This window comes from Artemia sp. Qi Xiang Cuo, chromosome 17 (genome assembly GCF_049724085.1).
Source record: "Artemia sp. Qi Xiang Cuo chromosome 17, ASM4972408v1, whole genome shotgun sequence".
In the NCBI taxonomy this organism is placed as follows: domain Eukaryota; kingdom Metazoa; phylum Arthropoda; class Branchiopoda; order Anostraca; family Artemiidae; genus Artemia; species Artemia sp. Qi Xiang Cuo.
The window spans coordinates 50228910-50250571 of record NC_142810.1 but is presented as its reverse complement, the minus strand read 5'-3'; the positions used below and the strand labels follow the sequence as shown (position 1 = coordinate 50250571).

The following is a 21662-nucleotide window of genomic DNA, read 5'->3' as shown; positions in this document are numbered from 1 at the left end:
TTACCAACCGTCTAGGGCTAAACGGAAAGCAGGTCGTCCTCTTCTGGGGTAGGAGGATATCACGAGTGAAGGTTTGAGAGGAATGGGGACTTCCTGGGAGAGTGTAAAAAGGAAGGATTTGAGTAAACTGGGATGGAGGAAGAGCGTGCGTAGTTGGATTAACCTCAGGCGGTTTCGTGTCGCGGTGAAATGTTAGTAGTAGTAGTAGTAACATTCTCGGTGTGACTTAGGACATAAAGCTTTTTAAGGTTTAGAGAGAGGTACTTTGGCATTTCCACATTATAAGATGTAATTAATATGGTAGTCTCATTTTAAATCATTTGGGATGTAAGTGATCTTGGAGCCCTTTGGACCTTCATAGTGAGAATCGTTACCCCAGACATGTTAGGATGCACCAAGATGGGAACTGAAATCAGGCATCCTTTAAGACTACAGAGTCATGTGACCTCTTGTTTCTGGAAAGTTTATGCTTCTTGCTACTTGTATGAGTGCGTATAAAGTCCCATATCTCCTTAATATAGGGAGTCAATCTTTAATATAGGGAGTCAATAGGTCCAGATGTTAGGGAGTCAATAGGTCCAGGGAGTCAATAGAGTCCAGACATGTTAGGATGCACCAAGATGGGAGCTGAAATCAGGAATCCTTTAAGACTACAGGGTCATGTGACTTCTAGTTTTTGGAAAGTTTATGCTTCTTGCTACTTATTTGTGCGAGTTTAAAGTCCCATATCTAGATCTCTTTAATATAAAGAGTCAATTCTGTGGATCTGGGTGTTAGTACTGGTGGAGCGTGGGCGCTTTGGGAGGAAAATGATTATTTGTTAGATGTTCTCCGTAGGAACTGTTTAAGAATAGTCTTAAGTACTTGTTTGACTGACCGTATGTCAAATATGCTGTACAAAAAATGTGGTTCGATCCCACTTTCTATGGCTAAAGTAAAAGGAAAGTTGAGACTGCTAGACCACGTTATTCAGATGAAGGATGACTGGTTGCCATCCATCTGGTTTTTCCATCCATCCATCTGGTTTTTATTCTGGTTTTCCCTCTATCCTTGTGGTTTTCCATCTGGTTTTTCATTCTGGCTTTCCATCCATCCATCTAGTTTTCCATCAGATTTTCCATCCATCCATCTGATTTTCCGTCTGGTTTTCCATCCATCCGTCTGATTGCCATGCCATTCAGATTTTTTTTTTTTGGCCATCTATCTGGGGCATACGAAAAGCAGGTCGTCCCCCAATGGATAGGAAGAGATCATAAGGAAGGATTTTAAAGGGAATTGGAACTTTATGGAAGGAGATAAAAAGAGAATCTTTGAACATACTGGAGTTGAGGAAGAGATTGTGCAGCTCTGTTGGCCTCAGATGGCTTGGTGCTACAGTGATTTGTGTGCAGATGGCTTGGTGCTGCAGCGTGCTTGGTGCTGCAGTAGAGTTTGAAGGTGTATATCTTTATGTCACGGAATGATACTCAGAAAAAAAATGTACAATGTTTCTACTCCTGCTATTGCATCAAAGCTAGCAGTCATTATATCACTCCGTTTTTGTGATTTTGTGAACAAACGTTTTTGTGATTTTAATCATATTTTAGGGATGTGCTCCAGCTATCTACAATGATTTTTTTCGACGTAACACCTTTAATTAGATGTTGTTTTCTTAGATCACACTGCCTTTCTATGATGAACAAATAAATGAAGACAGACTTTCTGTGATTAATTAAATAATAATTAGTCATTTAAAAATTAATTATTTAATTAGTTAAATATTAATTAAACAAATTAAATAATATGAATAATCCGGAAGTTCATTATTTTGTGAATGACCCGAAAAGTTATTTATTTTGTTGTGTATAAATATGCTAGTTTCAATTTTATTATTTTAGTATTTCTACTGAAGACGGTCGCTGGATATGTGATGATCGAAATATCTGGAATTTTGCACCTTTTTTTACTGTCTAAATAAATGGATTTATCCCCATCTGGAAGCTTATTTTTTTATCTACAATGATTTTCCTCTCCTTCTAGTAGCTTAACTAACACGTAGAGTTGTATATAACTTACATTATTTCTGTACAAGCAAGAATAATCACAGCTTTCGAAAAGAAATGTCATCGAATTTTTTTTCTAAAAAAATAACAACGAACTGATAACAACAACGATTTAATTTTTTTGCCATATAATTCAGGTACAATTTTACTTGTCATCGAATTTTTTTTCTAAAAAAATAACAACGAACTGATAGTACATTGCTGAGTTGATTTAATTTTTTTGCCATATAATTCAGGTACAATTTTACTTTCTCGTGTTCATGCCTTACTTTAAATAAAGTAAGAACTCGCCTTGTGAAAAACGGAACTGTAATTTGATCCCCTTTCAGTAGAGACTTTCTGATAGCCAAGTACAATTATTTTTGATAAAAAAAAAAACTTTCACGAAGTCTCGAGCCTTTCGAAAGAGCTAACTTCTTAACTTCTCTAGTTTAAATACCTAAGGGATCATTCATTGTAGATTTTTATTTTATTTTTGGTTCAGTTACTCTTTTTTTTTATAGAATATTTCAATCGACACTACTAACGGTACCACTTGGGAATATTTTAATTGGGAATATTTAATTGTAATTTTTTTCTTTAATTGGGAGTAGCCTACTTCTTTATTACCAATTGACGCTACTGCTCCTAAAGAAAAAAAGATTTTGGAACAGAAATAATTATTTTCTTAACTTAGCACGATGCTAAAATTTTTCTTGAGTGATTTCAACCGAACATGACATCAAATCAAACTCTCATGTTAGTCGAACTTCTTTTTAGTTAGATGGTGAGTTTGCAGAACCTAATCATTATTAATTACTTTATTTTTTATTGCATTTGTGCTTAAAAGGTAGATAACGGCAAATCTAGTGCTCTGTGTGTCTTCAACAAGTACTAGGACATTTTAGTCCATTTTGCACTGATAAAAATAAGAGGAGATCATCATATTCATTTTAATTAAGTTCTAAACCTAAAATAATACCAAATAATTGCTTACCAGTTGCGTTACCAGAGCCGTTTTTGGAACTGGCTCATAATCCTTGACTGCAGCTGTGCTTTAGATGCATCTTCTTATTCAAGTACTTCTCTGCAATGATACCAAAGGTTCAACATATATATTTTCATCTATAGGTGTGTGCAGACGAAATTTCAGGGAAGTAGTGGTAATAACAGATGTTTTCTTCGTTGGGAGGTATGCAGAGAAGTCAATCTTTAGTTTTAATGTTCTTTGGGAGGGTTTCATTGGAAACTTTTAGTTCTTGATGGTAGACATGCTTTAAGCTTATTTTGTGTAAATGGTAGAAGCTGAAATACATGGTTTTTTTGGGGGGTAATATCCTCTGTGATAAATGTACTTGAGTATTGTTTGGCAAGGGTCCATTTTGTATATGATACAGTGTATTTTGTTTAGTTTAACTGAAGCTTCTGATTCAAAGTTATGACTGTGTATATTTCTTTAAAAAACAAAATAAAAAATTTCAGCTTCTGGCGCTGCTTACGCATTCAAAAGACAGAAAAATGGGTTATGTGTTATTTGCTATTTTGGCGAAGGAACCTCCAGTGAAGGAGATGCACATGCTGCGCTAAACTTCGCAGCAACACTTGAATGCCCCGTAATATTCTTCTGGTAAGTCATGACGGGGACGGGGGTATTTTTGGGAAATTGACCTTGAGTGGGATGACTAATTTGGTGTTCTCGCTTTCTCTTTTTCTTTCTCTGTCTCTATATATATCTCTCTCCTCTCCCTATTTTTCTCTCTCTTGTTCTCCCCCTCTCTTTCTCTCTCTTCCTCTCACTCTCCCCCCTCTCTCTCTCCTCTCCCTATTTTTCTCTCTTTTGTTCTCCCCCTATCTCTTTCTCTCTCTCTTCCCCTCACTCTCCCCCCTCCCTCTCTTTCTATCTCTCTCTCTCCTTTCCCTATTTTCCTCTCTTTTGTTCTCCCCTCTCTCTTTCTCTCTCTCTTCCTCTCACTCTCCCCCCCTCTCTCTCTCTTTCTCTTTTCTCTCTCATATACGTATTTTTTTTTTATCTAAAAAGGTACTTCAGTATTTGGAGACATTCATGTCTGCAATGGCGAGAACGCGCAGCTAAAAATACATGTATATTTTTTTTTAATTTTGTTTTAGCTTAAGTGGATTTTCTAATATTCTTCTGGTAAGTCATGACGGGGATGGGGGTATTTTTGGGAAATTGACCTTGAGTGGGATGACCAATTTGGTGTTCTCGCTTTCTCTTTTTCTTTCTCTGTCTCTATATATATCTCTCTCCTCTCCCTATTTTTCTCTCTCTTGTTCTCCCCCTCTCTTTCTCTCTCTTCCTCTCACTCTCCCCCTCTCTCTCTCCTCTCCCTATTTTTCTCTCTTTTGTTCTCCCCCTATCTCTTTCTCTCTCTCTTCCCCTCACTCTCCCCCCTCCCTCTCTTTCTATCTCTCTCTCTCCTCTCCCTATTTTCCTCTCTTTTGTTCTCCCCTCTCTCTCTCTCTCTCTTCCTCTCACTCTCCCCCCGCTCTCTCTTTGTCTTTTCTCTCTCATATACGTATTTTTTTTGTATCTAAAAAGGTACTTCAGTATTTGGAGACATTCATGTCTGCAATGGCGAGAACGCGCAGCTAAAAATACATATCTTAGTATATTAAATACATTACATATCTAAAATTACATATCTTATTTTTTTAATTTTGTTTTATCTTAAGTGGATTTTCTTCAATTATGTTTAATTTAAATAGAAAAAAGAGAATACCCATCGAGGTGTTTAGAGAGCGAGAAACAGCGTAATTAAGTTTTATTTGTATGCAACAATCGTTGGGATCCAATCATTATCTGTAGAAAAAAAAAAAAAAAAAACCAGCGTAAACTGCCAATTGTTATGAATTCCTTTTGTAACTTTGAGGCACCAATCAGATTAAATAAATCTCTTTATTTTTTTTTTTTTGTACATATATACACTTAACATATCATACATATCTACACTGAAAAAATACTTAAAATATTTCTTTGATCCATGAGACAGGCTATAGACTTTAGAAATCCCCCCCCCCCAAAAAAAAAAGTAAGTGTAAACTGCAAAGTGTTATGAATTCCTTTTGTAACTTTGAGGCACCAATCAGATTAAATAAATCTCTTTGTTTTTTTCTGTTTGTACATATCTATACTGAACATATCATACATGTCTACACTGAAAAAATAGTTAAAACATTTCTTTGATCCATGAGACAGGCTATAGAATGCAGAAAGTCCCCTAAAAAAAAAAAATAATAATAAGAACATTCTGCTTGGATATACGTCATAACTGCTTTGTTTTTGGAGCCGGTGGCACCAATTTCCAATCATAGCTACCGCAACAAGGTGACCCAATTCCCACAAAGTGAAAACAAGGGTCGAAAACCCGAGCGGTCTGAGAGAGGGGAACGAGTGTTGGAGGAGATCGTTTGGGAGGGTCAAAGGTGTGAGCTGTCAACTGTAGCAAGTGGAAAGAGGAGACAAAATACCCGAGAAATGGGCTTAATGCTGGAACATGAGCCGACGTTGTCAGCTCTTTGCTAACATAAATATATATCTAAATTGAAATAATATTAAAACCTGTAATTCATAAATATAGAACCTAACTTTTTGTGTTTCCTTTCATCAGCATTGCCAATCATGTGATTACATAGTTTATCTTCCACAGTAGAAATAATGGATATGCTATATCAACACCATCGCGAGAGCAATACAAAGGTGATGGAGTAGCAGGGCGAGGACCGGGCTATGGTATTCATACAATCCGAGTGGATGGCAACGACGTGTTTGCTGTTTACAATGCCACAAAAGCTGCCAGAGACATTTGTGTCAGTGAGAATAAGCCAGTTTTACTTGAAGCTATGACTTACAGGTGCAGTATACATGTCCTAACTAAAGCCTTGGGGTTGACCCGCCTTCAGATCGTATTTAACAGACGCGTGCTGTTAGTAGTGTGTGAACTAAGCAGAAAGTAGATGATGCTTAGCACAAAAGCCCGCATATCAGAAATATGCGCTATTCTCCATATTTGATAAGTTTAAGAATATGCATAAATTCACTGATGACGTCTAAAAATATCGCATAGTTTATCGATTTGTCCCCAGGTGGCTTGATGCTGCAATTTATTGTTAGCAGTAATAATAGATCTGAATACCAGTATTTTCTAAGCTTTTTATTTTTGTGAATTTATAATAACTTTTCTTGTCCTCTTTTTCTTCAACATTTACGATGATACTTCTCTGTCAGGGAGGATACTCCTTATCATCGGCAGCGTAATAGCGCTACCTAAGTAAAGAGCGAAGTGGGCACAATGTATTTTTTTTTTTTTTTTTTTTTTTTTTTTTTTTTTTTTTTTTTTACCAATGCACTTTGTACAAAAGGAATTGTTGTTGAAGCTTCGGAAAAACCTCATTTGATCGTAAACTGAATGTTCTAGAGTCCTTTTAAAGAGTCAAAAGTGATTAGAAGGCAACCACCCCCCTCCACACCCTTCATTTCCCCAAAGATTTCCTATGAAAATTTTGCGATAGCCATTTCGCTCAGCATAGTTGAAAGGTCTAGTAATTAAATCTTTGGAGATATCAACCCTCCACAGTCCTCTTGGAGGTGGCTCATTCGATTGGAAATTAGAAATTTTAGTGCCCGTTTTAAGATCCAAAAGTTATGGGGTGGGGGCAACAACCCCACCCCCTCCTCCCCACGTCCTCTTTTCCCCAAATGCATCCTGATCGGAATTTTAAGATATCCATTTTGTCCAAAATGGTCCAAAGATCACATGACAAGGCCTTTGGGGTTGACACCACCTCCAGAGCTTGGGACAAGGATTATAAGGTTTTCCCCAGGGGCACATAAGGTTTTCATCTAAGGGGTGGTCATATAAACTTTGAAGAGGCTTATTTGACTGGAAATTGAAAGTTCTAGTTCTCATTTTAAGAGTTAAAAGGGATCGGAGGGCAAATACGTCCCCCCTTTTGTCCCCAAATGCATCTGATTGAAATCTGGAGATAGCCATTTTGTTCAAAATAGTCCAAAGATTATATAACAATGCCTCTAGGGTTGATGCAAACTCCCAGAGCTCAGGGGCAAAGGTTTTAAGTGTTGCCCCGGGAGTATATAAGTTTTTATTGAATGGGTGGTTGCACAAACTTCGGAGGGGGCTCATTTGATTGGAATCGGAAGTATTAGTCCCCTATTTAAGAGTCAAAAGTGATCAGTGGCAACTACATCCTCCCCTAGCCCTCTTTTCCCTAAATGCACCAGACCAAAATTTTAGATAGGCATTTCGTCCAAAATAGTCCAAAAATCATATAACAATGCCTCCAGGGGTGACACTGCCCCCCGGAGCCTGGGGGCAACTGTTATGCCCCGGGGGCATATAAATTTCTTATTGAAATTGAAAGTTATAGTGCCTTTTTTAAGAGTCAGAAGTGGTTGGAGGGTAGCCAGCCCACCCCTAAGCCCATTATTTCCCAAAACACATCCAATCAAAAGTTCGAAACAGCTATTTTGTTCAGCATAGTTGAAAGGTTGAGTAATTATGTCTCTGAGGATGTTACCCCCCCCCCATAGCCCTGAGGGCCAAGGCTGTAAGTTAGGCACCCGTCCATTGTTTACATGTAGTGTGTTAGTTAGAGAGGTAGGCATTTTTGGCCTTTACTTTCCAAAAAGAAAAGTAATGACCAGCTTTTCAGAGAATGTTGAGGGGAGTGTTGAAGTAAATCAAAACACGATATGAACATACGAGTTGTCAAAAATGTGTAACTCAGGAATGAATGAGCATATTAATTTGGAACTTTCAGGAATAGATAAGGGATGTGATCAATGAACTAAAAAGCCAATATTGTTACGCTACTTCTGATACTACTAAAACTACCACTACTACTACTGCTACCACTACTACTACTACTACCACTAAAACTACTGTTCTGTAGTGGGTACTACCAAGGCTGAGGATACTGAATTGGACATCTGAGGAAACTTTGAGGGGATAATGGAAGCAAATCAAAACATACTATGTGCATACAGATTGTCAAAAAGGCGTATCAGCAATATTTTTGTAACTACATACCGTATGAAGATGAAACTTCTGGGAAATCATGAGGGGTATGTTGAACTGACCAATGGGCAATATGTACGTGATACTACTGCTATTAATACTGCTGATACTGCTGTTCTAACTACTAAAAGTACAGAACTAAATCCAACACACTTTTCAACCAAATTTTAACTAATCAAAACATCATAAGTATGCAGATTGTCAAAAGGGCGTTTCTCAAGAATGGGTTTGTGTAGTAAGTTAGAACTTCCAGAGAATGCTTAAAGGAGAAGATCAGTTGACCAAACGGCAATATGTGCACGCTACTACTAGAACTACTACTACCACTGCTACATTTACTGCTACTACTTCAGTTGGAACTACTTGTAGGGTTAAGAGTATTAAAATGAAGGAAGTACATGAATATGGAGGTTATCAAAAGGTCATATCGACAATATCATAGCAACAGCTAATTGTATTAAGTTGAAACTTCCCGGACTTGATTAGAGGGATTGCCAGCTGACCAAAAGGGAATACGTTAATACTACTACTGCTACTAGATACAGAAAAAATTGACCGACTAGATGCCTTTACCTATCTGAGAAGTATTATTAGCAAATAAATTGGTTGCGATAAAAATACAAATACGCGTTAGCTGAGGATATTCTTGCAGTTTAAAAATATTTGAAGGAATAAAAAGATAAATCTTAGGCCTAAGATTAAGTTAGTAGTGGCTGCGTTAATGACCGCTGTAAAGTAGGCTACAGTTTGAAACGCAGATGACTCGAAAGGCTTGGGCTTGGAAGGTGCTTTCTAGAACAGTTTTGTAAGTCCAGCTTTTAGTTTTTGTTCGAGGAATGTTCGGCAAGCAATTAAGCTCTCTGAAAAATATGGCTCGATCCTGCTATCCAAGACTGTAATGAGTGAAAGATGATAATTTTTAGGTCACATTTTAAGAATGGTCACATTTTAAGAATCATAGCTTGCAGAAAATCGTTCTTTTTGCCATAAGCTAATGCCTAGTGTAAAGGAAGACTTTCTCGAATTGTATGGGAGAAGGTATAAAGGAAGTGGCAACTTTATGAGGGGATGTAAAGAGTGAAGCTCTGAATATAGTTGGGTGGAGGAGCAACGCGTGTAGCTTTATGGAAAGAGATTTTTTAGCATGATAAAGTAATAGTGTCTGCGAAATCACATATGTGGATGGTTATTTTTTTTTTGCATTAGACTTGGTCATCATAGTACTTCAGATGACAGCACTGCGTATCGTTCCGTTGACGAAGTTCGTTATTGGGATGAAAGAGATCATCCTATTGCCAGACTGAAGTACTATTTGGTATCAAAAGGCTGGTGGGACGATGTAAAAGAAAAAGCGTGGAAGGAGCAGAATAAAAAAGAGGTATGGATTTTTATATCTATATGTTACCACTGCTTTGGTAAGTAACGTCATCAGAGGGGAGGGGGTATCCCCCACTTGAAAGTGTCAAAGTGTGCTAATTTTAATAATCATCTAGAAGGTCTCAAAACGATGCTTGTAATTTGTTGGGGCGTGTAAAGTAATTTGATAATTTATTTTTGTGTATTGAGGTGTTCATATGAACTTTAGAAAAGCTTTTCATTACCCTTCTTATTGGTCGCCCCCTCCTATACACGAACTGAAAGGATAATTTTAAGAAATACCAGGATGTGGTAACCGCATCTTGGATAAGTCAGCATTTATAATTCAAGATTTAAAACAGACCAATTCTTCCTTGTTTCGGTGTTTTTTTTTTTTTTTTTTTTTTTTTTTTTTTTTTTTTTTTTATGTTTTGAAAGTTACACGGGTCTTCGTCGAGCAGTTTTTTTTTTAGAAACGTCTCTATGTCTCTTTCTCTCTCTCTCCTCTTTCTCTCTCTCTCTCTCTCACTCTCTCTCCTCTCTCTCTCTCTCTCTCCCTCTTTCTCTCTCTTTCTTTCTTCTATTTCTCTTTCTTTCTCTCTCTCTGACTTTCAAACGTTGTAAAGATAGTCTTAGCTGTATAAATAACGTTTGATTGTAGCCCGTCTAGAAACCTTTGACTTCATTAGCTTACTTTCCATTTGAGGGCTGTTTGTATTAACAGTATATGCCTCTTTACTCATTTACTCAAATTTACTTCTTTACCTGACACCTTACAAAGCATATACAAAATATCGTCATATGGGACTAAATTAGCTAAAGCATGGATGAAACGGTAGTGCAATTTCTTTTCTCTGTGATGCTTACTCGTCTTCCTGTATTTAAAATACGAATTCTATAGGGAATTGGTTAGGAGAATTGGCTGATTCGCCCCATCAACATGTCGAGCTTTCCTGAGCAATGAGTGGAAACTTCGTTGAGTTAGTTTTTATTGTAGGATCTTGCCACATTCACTAATTTAAATTGTCTAGTCAATCTGGCAGCACATAACCAAATAATTGATTATGCTTCAAAACTTGCTGCTCTAAAAAAAAGAAAAAAATCCAAAGGTGATGGAGTTGGGGGCTTTCTCAGTTCAACTGTCCACCTGGAACAGGTTGTGTTTCTGATTGATCAATATACCTTTTTTTTAACAATTTCTGTAAGACTATATCCATTAAGCTCATCCCTTCCTGTCGTCATGGTACATGTCACTTCTGCCAAGCTCATATTCATTCCTGTTATTTTTTGAAGACCGCAGATGTGAGTTATAATCATAGTTATACTTGCATACCTTTTCCCCTAAAACATTTAGGGATATATGGTGTTAGGCAACAGCTGGTATAATTCAATTCTAGAGTTTAACATCTTCAAGTTGGGAGAAGTTTGAGCCTTTGATCATTTTGGAAATTAGAAGGGTATTCTTCTCCAGGTTAAATTCCGCTTGGTTATACCTACCTTAAGCTACCCCCTATTAGTAGCAATGGGTAGATAAAAGATAATTATATCTGGGTGTTTTTTTCTGGCTTTATATTTAACAAATAAAGTTTTTGCAGGTTCTGCAAGCCTCCGCACTTGCTGAAAAGAAGCTAAAACCGAGTTGGACGGAACTATTTAAAGATGTGTATCACGATATGCCGCAGCACCTTGGGTGAGTCCTTACTTAGAGTCAACGAGAAACAAAGTTCTATACTATTTACTCGCCTGTGTAAATGTGTAAAGCCATTTATACATTGCTCAATACTATTTAGAATATATTAGCTGGAATGGAATGAGTTTTAATTTTTAACGCCTGTTTTCTGTCTTCTTTCTTAACAAAACTCATATCCCTTAATATCAAGGACTTCAAAAGGAGTTCAACTATAACAATGACGGTTGTTTTTTTGGGGGGGGGGGGGGGAGAGGGGGCACATGTTCCGGACGTAGAAACTTTAGGGGTGCCGAATTTCAAATAAATAATCTAACGGCTATAATGTTTTTGTAATTTTTGTTTTTATTAAAATAAAGTAGAGTTGGCAGTTTGCAAGCAAATTAAATCCGAAAATTTTCATTTTCCCATATCTTCATCGCCATTCCTTTAAAATAAAATTATTTAGCAATAGAAGTAAAATATTGCGATGATTTGAATCCCATTTAGATATTCCACGAGCTCCAACATACGAAGAAAATAATTCAACACCGACACATTTCCTTAAAGAAACCTATAGATTTATCAGAATTAATTTTGCAATGCAGAGATGAAGGGGTCTTCGCAAACGTAATAGTTGTCTATCAAATATTATTAGCGATTGTAGTGTTGGTAGCCAGGAATGATAGTTTGTTTACCTTAGACCCTCTAGAGCGAGGAATGGCGAATAGGGCATCCACGAAACCTCGCCAGACATCACGAAGCTAAACTGCAGCCCTGACGTCCTCCCACTGTGGTTGAAAAGACATCTCCCCTCTACTCAGATCCTGCCCATACTGCCGTCGCAAGGTGTGTCCTGGACGGCCTCTTTGTGCCTCTCTTCAGGGCACTAATCAGAAAATTTACATGGGAGTCGATCCTCTGGCATACGAAGGACGTGGCCAAGGTACGTTCGTCTCCTACGTTTCAGATGGTTAGTAACTAATGATTGACCGGGTTGCTGGCAAACTCTTATGTTCGTGACCTTGTCCTGCCATAATATGTTCAATATTCTTTCAAGGCACATGTTTTCAAAGGCTAGGACGTGTCTTTTTCTAGTTGGACATTTCCTTTTCTTCATTCACTTGCATAGAGGAGGATGTACATCACATTGCTGTTCACGAGGCGGAGCTTCAAGCGCATACAGTATTTCCTTCTGCACCAGATTGGTTTCAACTTATCAAAAGCCGATGTAGCTTGTTCAATTGTCCTCTTGATTTCGTTGGTTATTTCACCCTTATAATCAATCGAAATCCCGAGGTATTTAAATTCATTGATCTGTTCAATTGCTTTATCTTTGCATTTCAGTGACAGCAGAGAGTCAAATGTAGGCATGCTCTTTGACTTGCTGACATTCACTATACGCCCCACGTTTTCGGCCTCTCCACCTGTGACATCGAGTAGCAACTGCAGTCGCTGTTACGCTTCTTCGAGAAGAACAACGTTGTTGGTGAAGTTCAGGTCAGAGATCTGTTGGGTGCAAATCTTCATTCCATAGTCTGAAGACTATCTTAGAATATAGTCCATAACAATAACAAACAGGAATGGGTCAACAACGCCTGTTTGACACCAGACATTATCTTGAAGAAAGGCGTATCCTCATTTTCTGTGGGCACACAACATTCACTGTCTTCATAGAGTGCAATTATCATTTTGAATAGTTTATCAGGTACTCCGTATAAATTCAAATTCCTCGATAAAATCTTTTGATCAACAGAATCGAAATTAATCGAATCGAAAAAAAAATAATAAAAACAGAATCGTATAAAATCTTTTGATCAACAGAATCGAAAGCCTTTTGAAATTCAATGAAGAGCATGTATATATTTTTTTGCCGCATTCCCTGGACTCTTCAACCATTAGTCTAAGAATGAAAATAAGATATGAGCAAGATCTACCAGGTTGAAAGCCGTGCTGCTCTTCCGTGAGGTGAGTATATGGCTGTTCTTAGGTGTATTTTACTAGACACAGACGTTAATTTGATGCCTCTGCAGATTAGCGCATCGCCCTTCTTGAAGAATTTGACCAGTATGCCCTTGGTCTAATCTTTTGGAACTGTTTCGTTGTTCCAGATGATTACTAGGAGAGCAATCCAAACAGTTATGCCGGCTCAAAGGAATCTCTTCAGCATCTCTGCCGTGACCCCATTGACTCTAGGTGCACGCCCATTTTTCAAGTTTTTCACAGCTGTTGTCACTTCTTCTGTGCCGAGGGGGGGAGGGTCAGCACTTACGTCAATTATTAAGATGGGTCAGATTTTGTATGGGCCAGCACCGACTAGGAGATTTAGCATTAATGATCATAGGACGCTATGAATTAGAAGTAATCAATTGGGAGGAGATAATTAATAATTTTGCTGAGGCTAAAGTAGGAAAAGTCGAATTTAAATAAACGGAGAATTCTGTTAATAAATGCAAATTTTATTAAAATTTGGCCATAAAATTTTGGTAGACAGGGAAGGGTGCTGATCAACAATTTTCCCCGGGTGCGAGAGAGGCCAGAACTGTGCGATCTACGATGACGAATTAGGAAGATGAGACTTTGTTTCAATTTTTCAGTGAAAAAGCTTGTGGGAGTCAAAGATATAACCAAGGGGGCCTAGAGGTTGAGTAAATTTTTTTACTTACCAAAATTTCCGTCATTATTTTTCTTTTTGAAGCAATTTTTATGAATACATCTATTTATCAATTGTGAAATCTTTTTTAGAACATTATGCCAGGAATGAAAAAAATCTTAATTTTCCCAAAGCTATTTGTTGTCTTATTCCTCTCTTTTCCTAAACAAATTTGAAACCCATTCGCATCATGAAATGAGTTTTGAGTTGATATGCTACGGAAATTTTTATGATTTAGAAGCGTAGGTAGTTTAAAATTTTGCCTATCGAGAATTTAAAACTTGAAATGCGCTTCAACATTAACTGCTTTCATATGACAAAATTAACCGAAACTTTGTAAGGAAGAACAGGAAATCTCAATTATGCGCTGCTGGGATAGGGAAAGCTCCCTAGAATTCGTAATTTGGCTCATTTCGGGAAATTTTTTCTGACTCGAACACAGGAACACCTGATTCGAGTTATTACCTGAATTAACTCTAGACCCATCTAAATTACTATCAAACTAAATTACGTTTTCTTCGTCCTGTTTTTTACTTATATATATTGGCGAACTAATTTTTTTTATGCGAGGACACACATAAATTTACTAATAGAGTACTATAGAGGTGGCCGGCATTTACCCCCTCCCTCGGTAAATACTGCCTGTGGAAAATCCCTCCCCCTGGCGGAAAATATTCACCGTGGAAAATACCCCCCCCCCCCGCGGCTGGCTGGTTTTCAATCACTTTCGACTTATAAAAAAAAAACTTGAACTGTCAGTTTTTTATCTAATGAGCACCCTCCGAAGTTTCTGCAACCATGAGGTAGAGGTTTGGATGAGGAAGGGGTAGTCCCCCTCCTATACGAAATAAATTCTGCTAATTTTTTGGGCATAGTGTTATTCTTTACTTTCATAATCACAGCGTATACTAGATATATTCCCAGAAATCCTAAGGGAGTAGATATCAATTTTACATTTTTGATCCGTTTTTTAAAGTTTCTTCTGTACCAAATTTCAGTCTTCAGAGTGATAACATTGTTTTGAATCTGTTGAACATTAATGCTTGGTTTCAACCTCTATTAATTCACTTGTTTTGAACTTGACATAGATTCAAGATAACCATTAATTCAGAGCTTTGAACTTGAATTAATTCAGTGACTATTGTTTCATAATATTTTGCTATGGTTAAATTGACCTGACCTAGATTCAGGATATTCATTTACAATTTGGATAGTTTTTTAGTTTCTCGCTCGACTGACTGTCTCTAGACCCCTTTTGATTTTGTCTCTCAGAGTATGCCCTTGCTGTGAATGTTCTAGGGGAAAGGCACGCTGTTGCAGTTCTCATATTTGTTTCATCCCTCTTGTTCAGGGATCTCTGTTTCTGAAAGAAAGAAATACCCCTGATTGGATTTGTTCTATTGCAAAACTGAATTTTGTAGTGACGCTAGTGAGAATAATCCCCCTAACTCTTCAAAATATAGCCAAACACCTCTAAATGCCATAGTCCCTGTGTCTCAAAGATCTTCTCTTGGGTGCTAGCCAGCAAGCACCTTTTATAAACAATCCGAGTCATGTTCCTTTGCGAAGTGAACAGATAAAGCAGGGTAATTCTGCCTGTGAGGAGCATGTAGATTCGGTTTGTGATTTTTCAGAAACATTTGTAATTGTAGATGGGATTTCTTATGTCATTGTGAAATCTGCGCTGTTTTTGATCTGCGATGCATTTGCAACTGGCATAATGGAAACTGAAATCACTGAAGATATGACAGACTTTTGCAGCCTGAATACGTTGCTGACTGCAAAGAATTTGCTCTGAAAGTTACAGGAAATCCTGTGAAAAGAGTAATGAGACGTGGCAAAGATGCAGAAATTGCTACAGCTAAAGACATTATGAAGCTGGCTCTTGATCTTGGCCAGAAAAGTTTTATATGGCCTGCAATAGTGCCTCACTCATTCAGAGACTACCCTTTATTAAAGTCTGATTCCAGCCTACGCTTGGATCTACTTGTTAGTGGCTATTGACCAAAAGGTAGAGAAGTCTATTGATTCTCATGAGAGAATTGAAATAGATTTACAGTCCTCGCTGTCGAAGTACCCAGGCCCCTCAGGAACTCTCTCCCCTTCAATATCGTCTGATTGGCCTTCCCTCCCTGACAGATCTAATATAGTAAAGACTCTTACTATCGCTAGTTCGCCAGCCTAGTTACGGGATCCTATTTCCATGAAAAATGAATTAGATAAGTTTGGTCCGAGCTGTATCAAAGAAATAAAAGAGACCAGTGATTTGATCTTTATTACTGTAGCGGCTGAATCTAGGAAAATTTTTTTCTCTGATCTAAAGGGGTCTTTCTCTGGCTGTGTTATTAGTTTAAAAAAGGCTAAATTTTACGGAATAATCTGTGGTTTGGATATAGAGTATGACATCGAATTTAGAGCAGCCAATTTGCCCGGGACCCTGGTGTTCAGGTGACTCGGAAAGTCAAGAACGGTAAAAGTGTCATTTGAATCTGAAGGATATTTGAAGTATTATATCGTCCATGGGATCAAGTTTGGTTACGAGTTCTTCAGAGTCAGTGTGATTCTGTGAGTCAGTAGTGATTCTTCAGAGTAGGGAAAGACAAAGTGATTCCTAAAAGATGTTTTAAATGTCAAACTTTCTCTCACATTGAAAAGAACCATGGTTCTGCTACTCTGAACTGTGCTCGTTGCAGTGGAAATCATAGATTAACGAAAGATACTTCTTGCGATAGTGGAGTATGCATTCTAAAGTTTCAGTTGCCTTGCTATGAAGAAGTTTCTTAAATGCATACAATTACCACAGTTACGTCCTTTAATTTGAATGAAATTGTTGGCAAATTTGCAGTGCTAAATGAATTTGTTTCTGAAAATAGATAAATACTTTGTTTGCAAGACCACTATTTGTGGAACATTCGTTGAATATTTTAAGTTGGCTTTCAAGTTTACACGATATATTGACGGTTCCTGCAAGGCCTACTGGAGGCCATTCAGCGGGTGGTCCTGCTACATTTGCTCCTCTAGAATTTGGTGCTATTTTATTTTGCGCTGACGAATCTTTTCTTCCTTGGAAACTTTTTGGTTGTGTTTTAGTCAATTACTGTTTGCCTACAGATTATCACTATAATTTGTCTTTTAAAGCATTTACGTTTGCTTACCATAGATTTTGTAATTTTATTGCCCAATTAGATTTGAGCATTATTATTTGCAGTAATTTTAACTGTGATCTTGATAATATAAATGAGCATACAATTTTATTTTCATCTTAATAAATTTAATATTTGCCGCAGGCTACTTGATTTCACTTATTCTCATTGGAGTGGGATTACGAGTAATATTGATCCTTCGTGTTCCTTCTAATTTTTTCCCCATCTTTTATGGTAAAAGTTATCCTGGATTTCAAATGAGTGATCAATTGCTAATTCAGTTTCTTACAATGTTTTCTGTGGCTCGAAAGGTAGCTGTTCCTGTTAAGGTGAATTGTCATAATGATAATAAAGAGCTTGATTTAATTGTGTATATTTTCGATGCTTGTTAATTATATGGAACACACTCAAGAAGTGAATCTAGGTTAATTCTAATGAAATATACCTAAATATGATGAAAATAAAATACTTTAGTAGAAAATTATGGAAACTACAACAGAGAATTATTGAAAGCAGGCCCACTAGAACGCATTATATTAAATGGCTTCTAACCTAACCAAAATACCAACTATAATGTATAATTAAAATATTTAATTGTAATTTTCCTCTCTCACGCTAAGCTGATTTATCACCGAGTACATACTGAAATAGCGCAAGAAACCGGTTTTTGTCAAATTTTACCTTGAGTGTGCTCCGTTTTATTAACAAGTGCCATATTTTCAATTATTACATTACTTGAAATATGGTGCTAGAGATACTTTTCGAATAACACGGCGTTAATCGAATATAAAAAAAAGCTTTTTAGAACGTCAAATCCGTCTTTTATGGATTTTTGCCCCAACTTTTATGGAAAAAGTTATCCCAGATTTCCCAATAAGTGATCACTTGCCAGTTCAGTTTTCTGTAATTTATAATTCGGTTTCTTTTTCTAATTCTGTTCCTATTTTTCCAAAATGTTTTGACAAATATTTCTACAGTTATTTGGGATAATACATTGATACCGATTTACCGTAATAAAGTTGAATCTGTGGCGCAAAAGGTAGCTGTTCCTGTTAACCTGAATTGTCATAATGATAATAAAGGGCTTGAGATTAATTGTATATATTAGTTATTATATTGCTTAAACTATGGTGCTAAAGAAACTTTTGGAGTAAAACGGTGTAAACCGAATATACAGAAATGCTTTTGGTCGTCAAATACGTTTCTTGTACATGCTAATCATGAATCTAAATTGGTTTTTTGTTTTCGGAAAAATTGCAAAATACCGTGGGATTGTCACCCGGTTTTTCTGTGCAGGAAGGAAAAGAAAGTGATTTCCCAGTCGGGGCTTCGTCGTCATTATAGTATTTGCTAATGGACGCCTCGCCTAAGGTTGACTTGAATAAAAAGAAAGACTGGAAAGCTCTACTTTTAACAAAAAGAATCAATGATAAAAGAGAATAAAAATTAATAAAAGAGAATATACCTTCACTTGTTGAGGGGGAAACCCATTTTGGTGACCCTTCGAATTCTTGTGACGATCCTAGAAAACTTCTGTATGCTGATCAAATTCTGTTTTGCAAATTCAATTTGCACGATTTTTCTATTTTGTTTGATTCTTTTTTGGGGGCATATGGTAAATTGAAACCACAATTTTTACCAAGTGAGGATGGGATCCACTTTCAAATCGAAACCACACAAATATGGTAAATTGAAACCACAATTTTTACCAAGTGAGGATGGGATCCACTTTCAAATCGGCTCCCAATTTAGATTTAAAATTTTTACCAAGTGAGATTTTTGGGGGCATATGGTAAATTGAAACCACAATTTTTACCAGGTGAGGATGGGATCCACTTTCAAATCGGCTCCCAATTTAGATTTAGAGTTTTTACAAAGTGAGGTTTTTGGGGGCATATGGTAAATTGAAACCACAATTTTTACCAGGTGAGGATGGGATCCACTTTCAAATCGGCTCCCAATTTAGATTTAGAATTTTTACCAAGTGAGGTTTTTGGGGGCATATGGTAAATTGAAACCACAATTTTTACCAAGTGAGGATGGGATCCACTTTCAAATCGGCTCCCAATTTAGATTTAGAATTTTTACCAAGTGAGGTTTTTGGGGGCATATGGTAAATTGAAACCACAATTTTTACCAGGTGAGGATGGGATCCACTTTCAAATCGGCTCCCAATTTAGATTTAGAATTTTTACCAAGTGAGGTTTTTGGGGGCATATGGTAAATTGAAACCACAATTTTTACCAATTGGGAGCCGATTTGAAATGATCCACTCAAATCATTTCAAATCGGCTCCCAATTCTTTTCTTCCTCTTCTTTCGAATTTTTTAATCTTATTTCAAGTCTGGGTAATGTTCCTTCATCATTGAAGGTTGGGGCGGTAACTCCTATTCCAAAATCTGGTTAAAGAGATCTCCCACCCTTTTGTAATTGGTAAGATTTTTGAATTGTGTATTAAGGGTCTTTTTGAACATTTGGATGCTGGCCTTAATCAAGTAGGCTTCAAAAGAGGAAAGGGTTGTGACCATGCCCATGTAATATTTGATACAATTATTAATGAGTCTAGGTCTCCTGGCTCCCCCGCTTTATGCACTTTAATTGATGTAAAAAGAGCCTTTGACAATATTTCACATACTTCTACTCTTTCAGCCCTAATTAGCGGTGGGATCTCTCTTTATGTGTTTAGAGCTCTTAAATCCTGGTTTCGGGGCTTAGAATAAAAATGGTTGCTTCTGATTCTTTTTCTAATCCAATTTCTGTTGGTCGCTGAGTTAGACAAGATGAAGTTTTATTCCCTTATATTTTTAATATATGTTTGGAGGAGTGTCTTCGTCCACTCTCTACAACCTTTATCTCTCGGGGGCGGGATGTGTCTTTTATTGCATGTGCTGATGAAGTTATTTGTTAATCGTTCTAAAGCTAGTTTAATCGATAATTTTAATACCCTTTCCAGTAAGCTTAAACATAGAGGCTTTTCTATCAGTGTTTAAAAAGGTCAATATTTTCACATTAATGAGAATAACCGAGATGAACTAATTTGCAATGGAGTACTTCATTTCCGGTTTTTGATGCTGTTCTTATTTTTAATTTTTTATTAGCCGGCCGCGTACCCCCTAAAAAAAATTTGCATACCCCCAAGGGGTACGCGTACCACAGTTTGAGAACCACTGACCTACATTATCGAAGGTCGTCAAAAAATATTGAATAATAGTAGACATGTCGGATTGCAAGGGATGCCAGATTTGGGGCTATTTTACCGGGGGTCCACTTTACTCATTTAACAGAATAAAAATAAGGCTCGCCTGACGCTAGATGGGGAATTTTTTTTAACACTAGCCCTCTTATAAGTTACCCATACTCTGCGCGGTGCTGTATTACCTAGTGATGACCAAGGTAAAATCAGACTTGGGTAGTCACAAGGGACCTTTAACTCCCTTCCCCTCTTTTAGAAGTTTGAAACACAAAAACGTAATCTAATGGCCCAAATGTTTTGCTATTTTGGTAGATTAATATTTCATGCTTTTGAGTAAAAACTTTATGAACGCACTAAGTCAAGAGTTAGCACTTAACTGCAAAATAAAAACTGAGATTGAGGATATTCGAACAATTTTGCAACTTCACAGCTCCGCGACAACTCTGCCGCAACGAATCAATATGGTGCGATTAGACAATCCCCCTTCTCTTAAGAGTGAAGTTTTATGCCAAGCTGTTTGCTTTACCTCAGCCCTACCTTGCGGGTTTCCCGTTCCTTCACATTTTTATATTATGGGAATTAAGAATAAATCCAACTTCTATTTCCTTTATGCCAGTCTTTTAAGCCAGACCGAGGATTCAATGTCGGTCAGGCTGAGAATAAGTGAGTGGTAGTGGTTGGTAGAGTGACAAAATTTAAGTTTATGGTTTTATGTTACTGTATTTGTCTTATCTCACCAATGATTTTTTGCAGAAATGAAGGCAGGTAGCACCTTATTTGAATCGAAAAATGAAGATGCTTGCAATCCGTATGATTGGAGAGATAAGGTAGACCCATGATCCCTGTAACATATTAAACCCCCCCCCCCTTTCTCACCGCCAATTTCTTAGCAATAAATTTTGCTATTTTAGGGAGCAAATGAAGCAGATGCAGGAACATGTTAAGAAATATGAAGAGCATTACCAGGTTAAGTCATTCATTAAATGAATTAATAATTAATTATTGTATAATACAATCTTGTTAATAGAATTTGTTCTTATTTTTAGCTATTAAATTGTCTTGTAATCAGTCTTTCTGGATTATGAATCAGGTGCTTAACGAATGGTGCCCAAGACTTGGAAAAATGCCAAGATTTTTTTTTTACTGTCAGCCAAAAATCGAACTATTAAGGTTGAACTTACCGGTTCTAGGCATTTATTCCGCCATAAATATCCTCCGCAGAACCTCCCCCCCCCCGTGGAAAATATCCCCCCCCCCCGTTAAAATACCCCCGGAAAATACATCCTCGCTGAAAGGAAACTGGGGGTACAAGAGATACTTTAAAAAACGCATAAAAATGTGAAATTGATATCTACTCTCTTATGACCTCTGGGAGTATAGCTATCTTAGTTAACCAGGCATTCCAAGAGCTAAACCTAATTCATTTATGTTCACACGAAGAGGCTGACACCTGCCTCTTGCTCCACGCCTTTGACGCAGTCTTACAAGGACATGCGTCGATTCTCATACGAACGGTGGACACAGAAATGGTTCTGACTGCGGCCTCATGCTTTGATCGCATTGGAGAATCCGAA

General features: G+C 37.2%; 1 protein-coding gene across 2 annotated transcripts in view; it reads left to right on the top strand.

Annotated features, from left to right (window-relative positions):
• The window catches only part of LOC148942303 (2-oxoisovalerate dehydrogenase subunit alpha, mitochondrial-like), a 50185-nt gene extending 29028 nt beyond the window's left edge, over positions 1-21157 (top strand). For both annotated transcript variants that reach the window (XM_089103728.1, XM_089103727.1), the window contains exons 5-9: positions 3504-3648; positions 5690-5893; positions 9284-9455; positions 11029-11123; positions 21000-21157. In XM_089103728.1, the coding sequence (XP_088959854.1) occupies positions 3504-3648; positions 5690-5893; positions 9284-9455; positions 11029-11123; positions 21000-21075 (692 nt within the window). In that variant the 3' untranslated portion in view covers positions 21076-21157. The remainder of the gene's footprint in view (positions 1-3503; positions 3649-5689; positions 5894-9283; positions 9456-11028; positions 11124-20999) is intronic.
• The last annotated feature ends 505 nt before the right edge of the window (positions 21158-21662 follow it).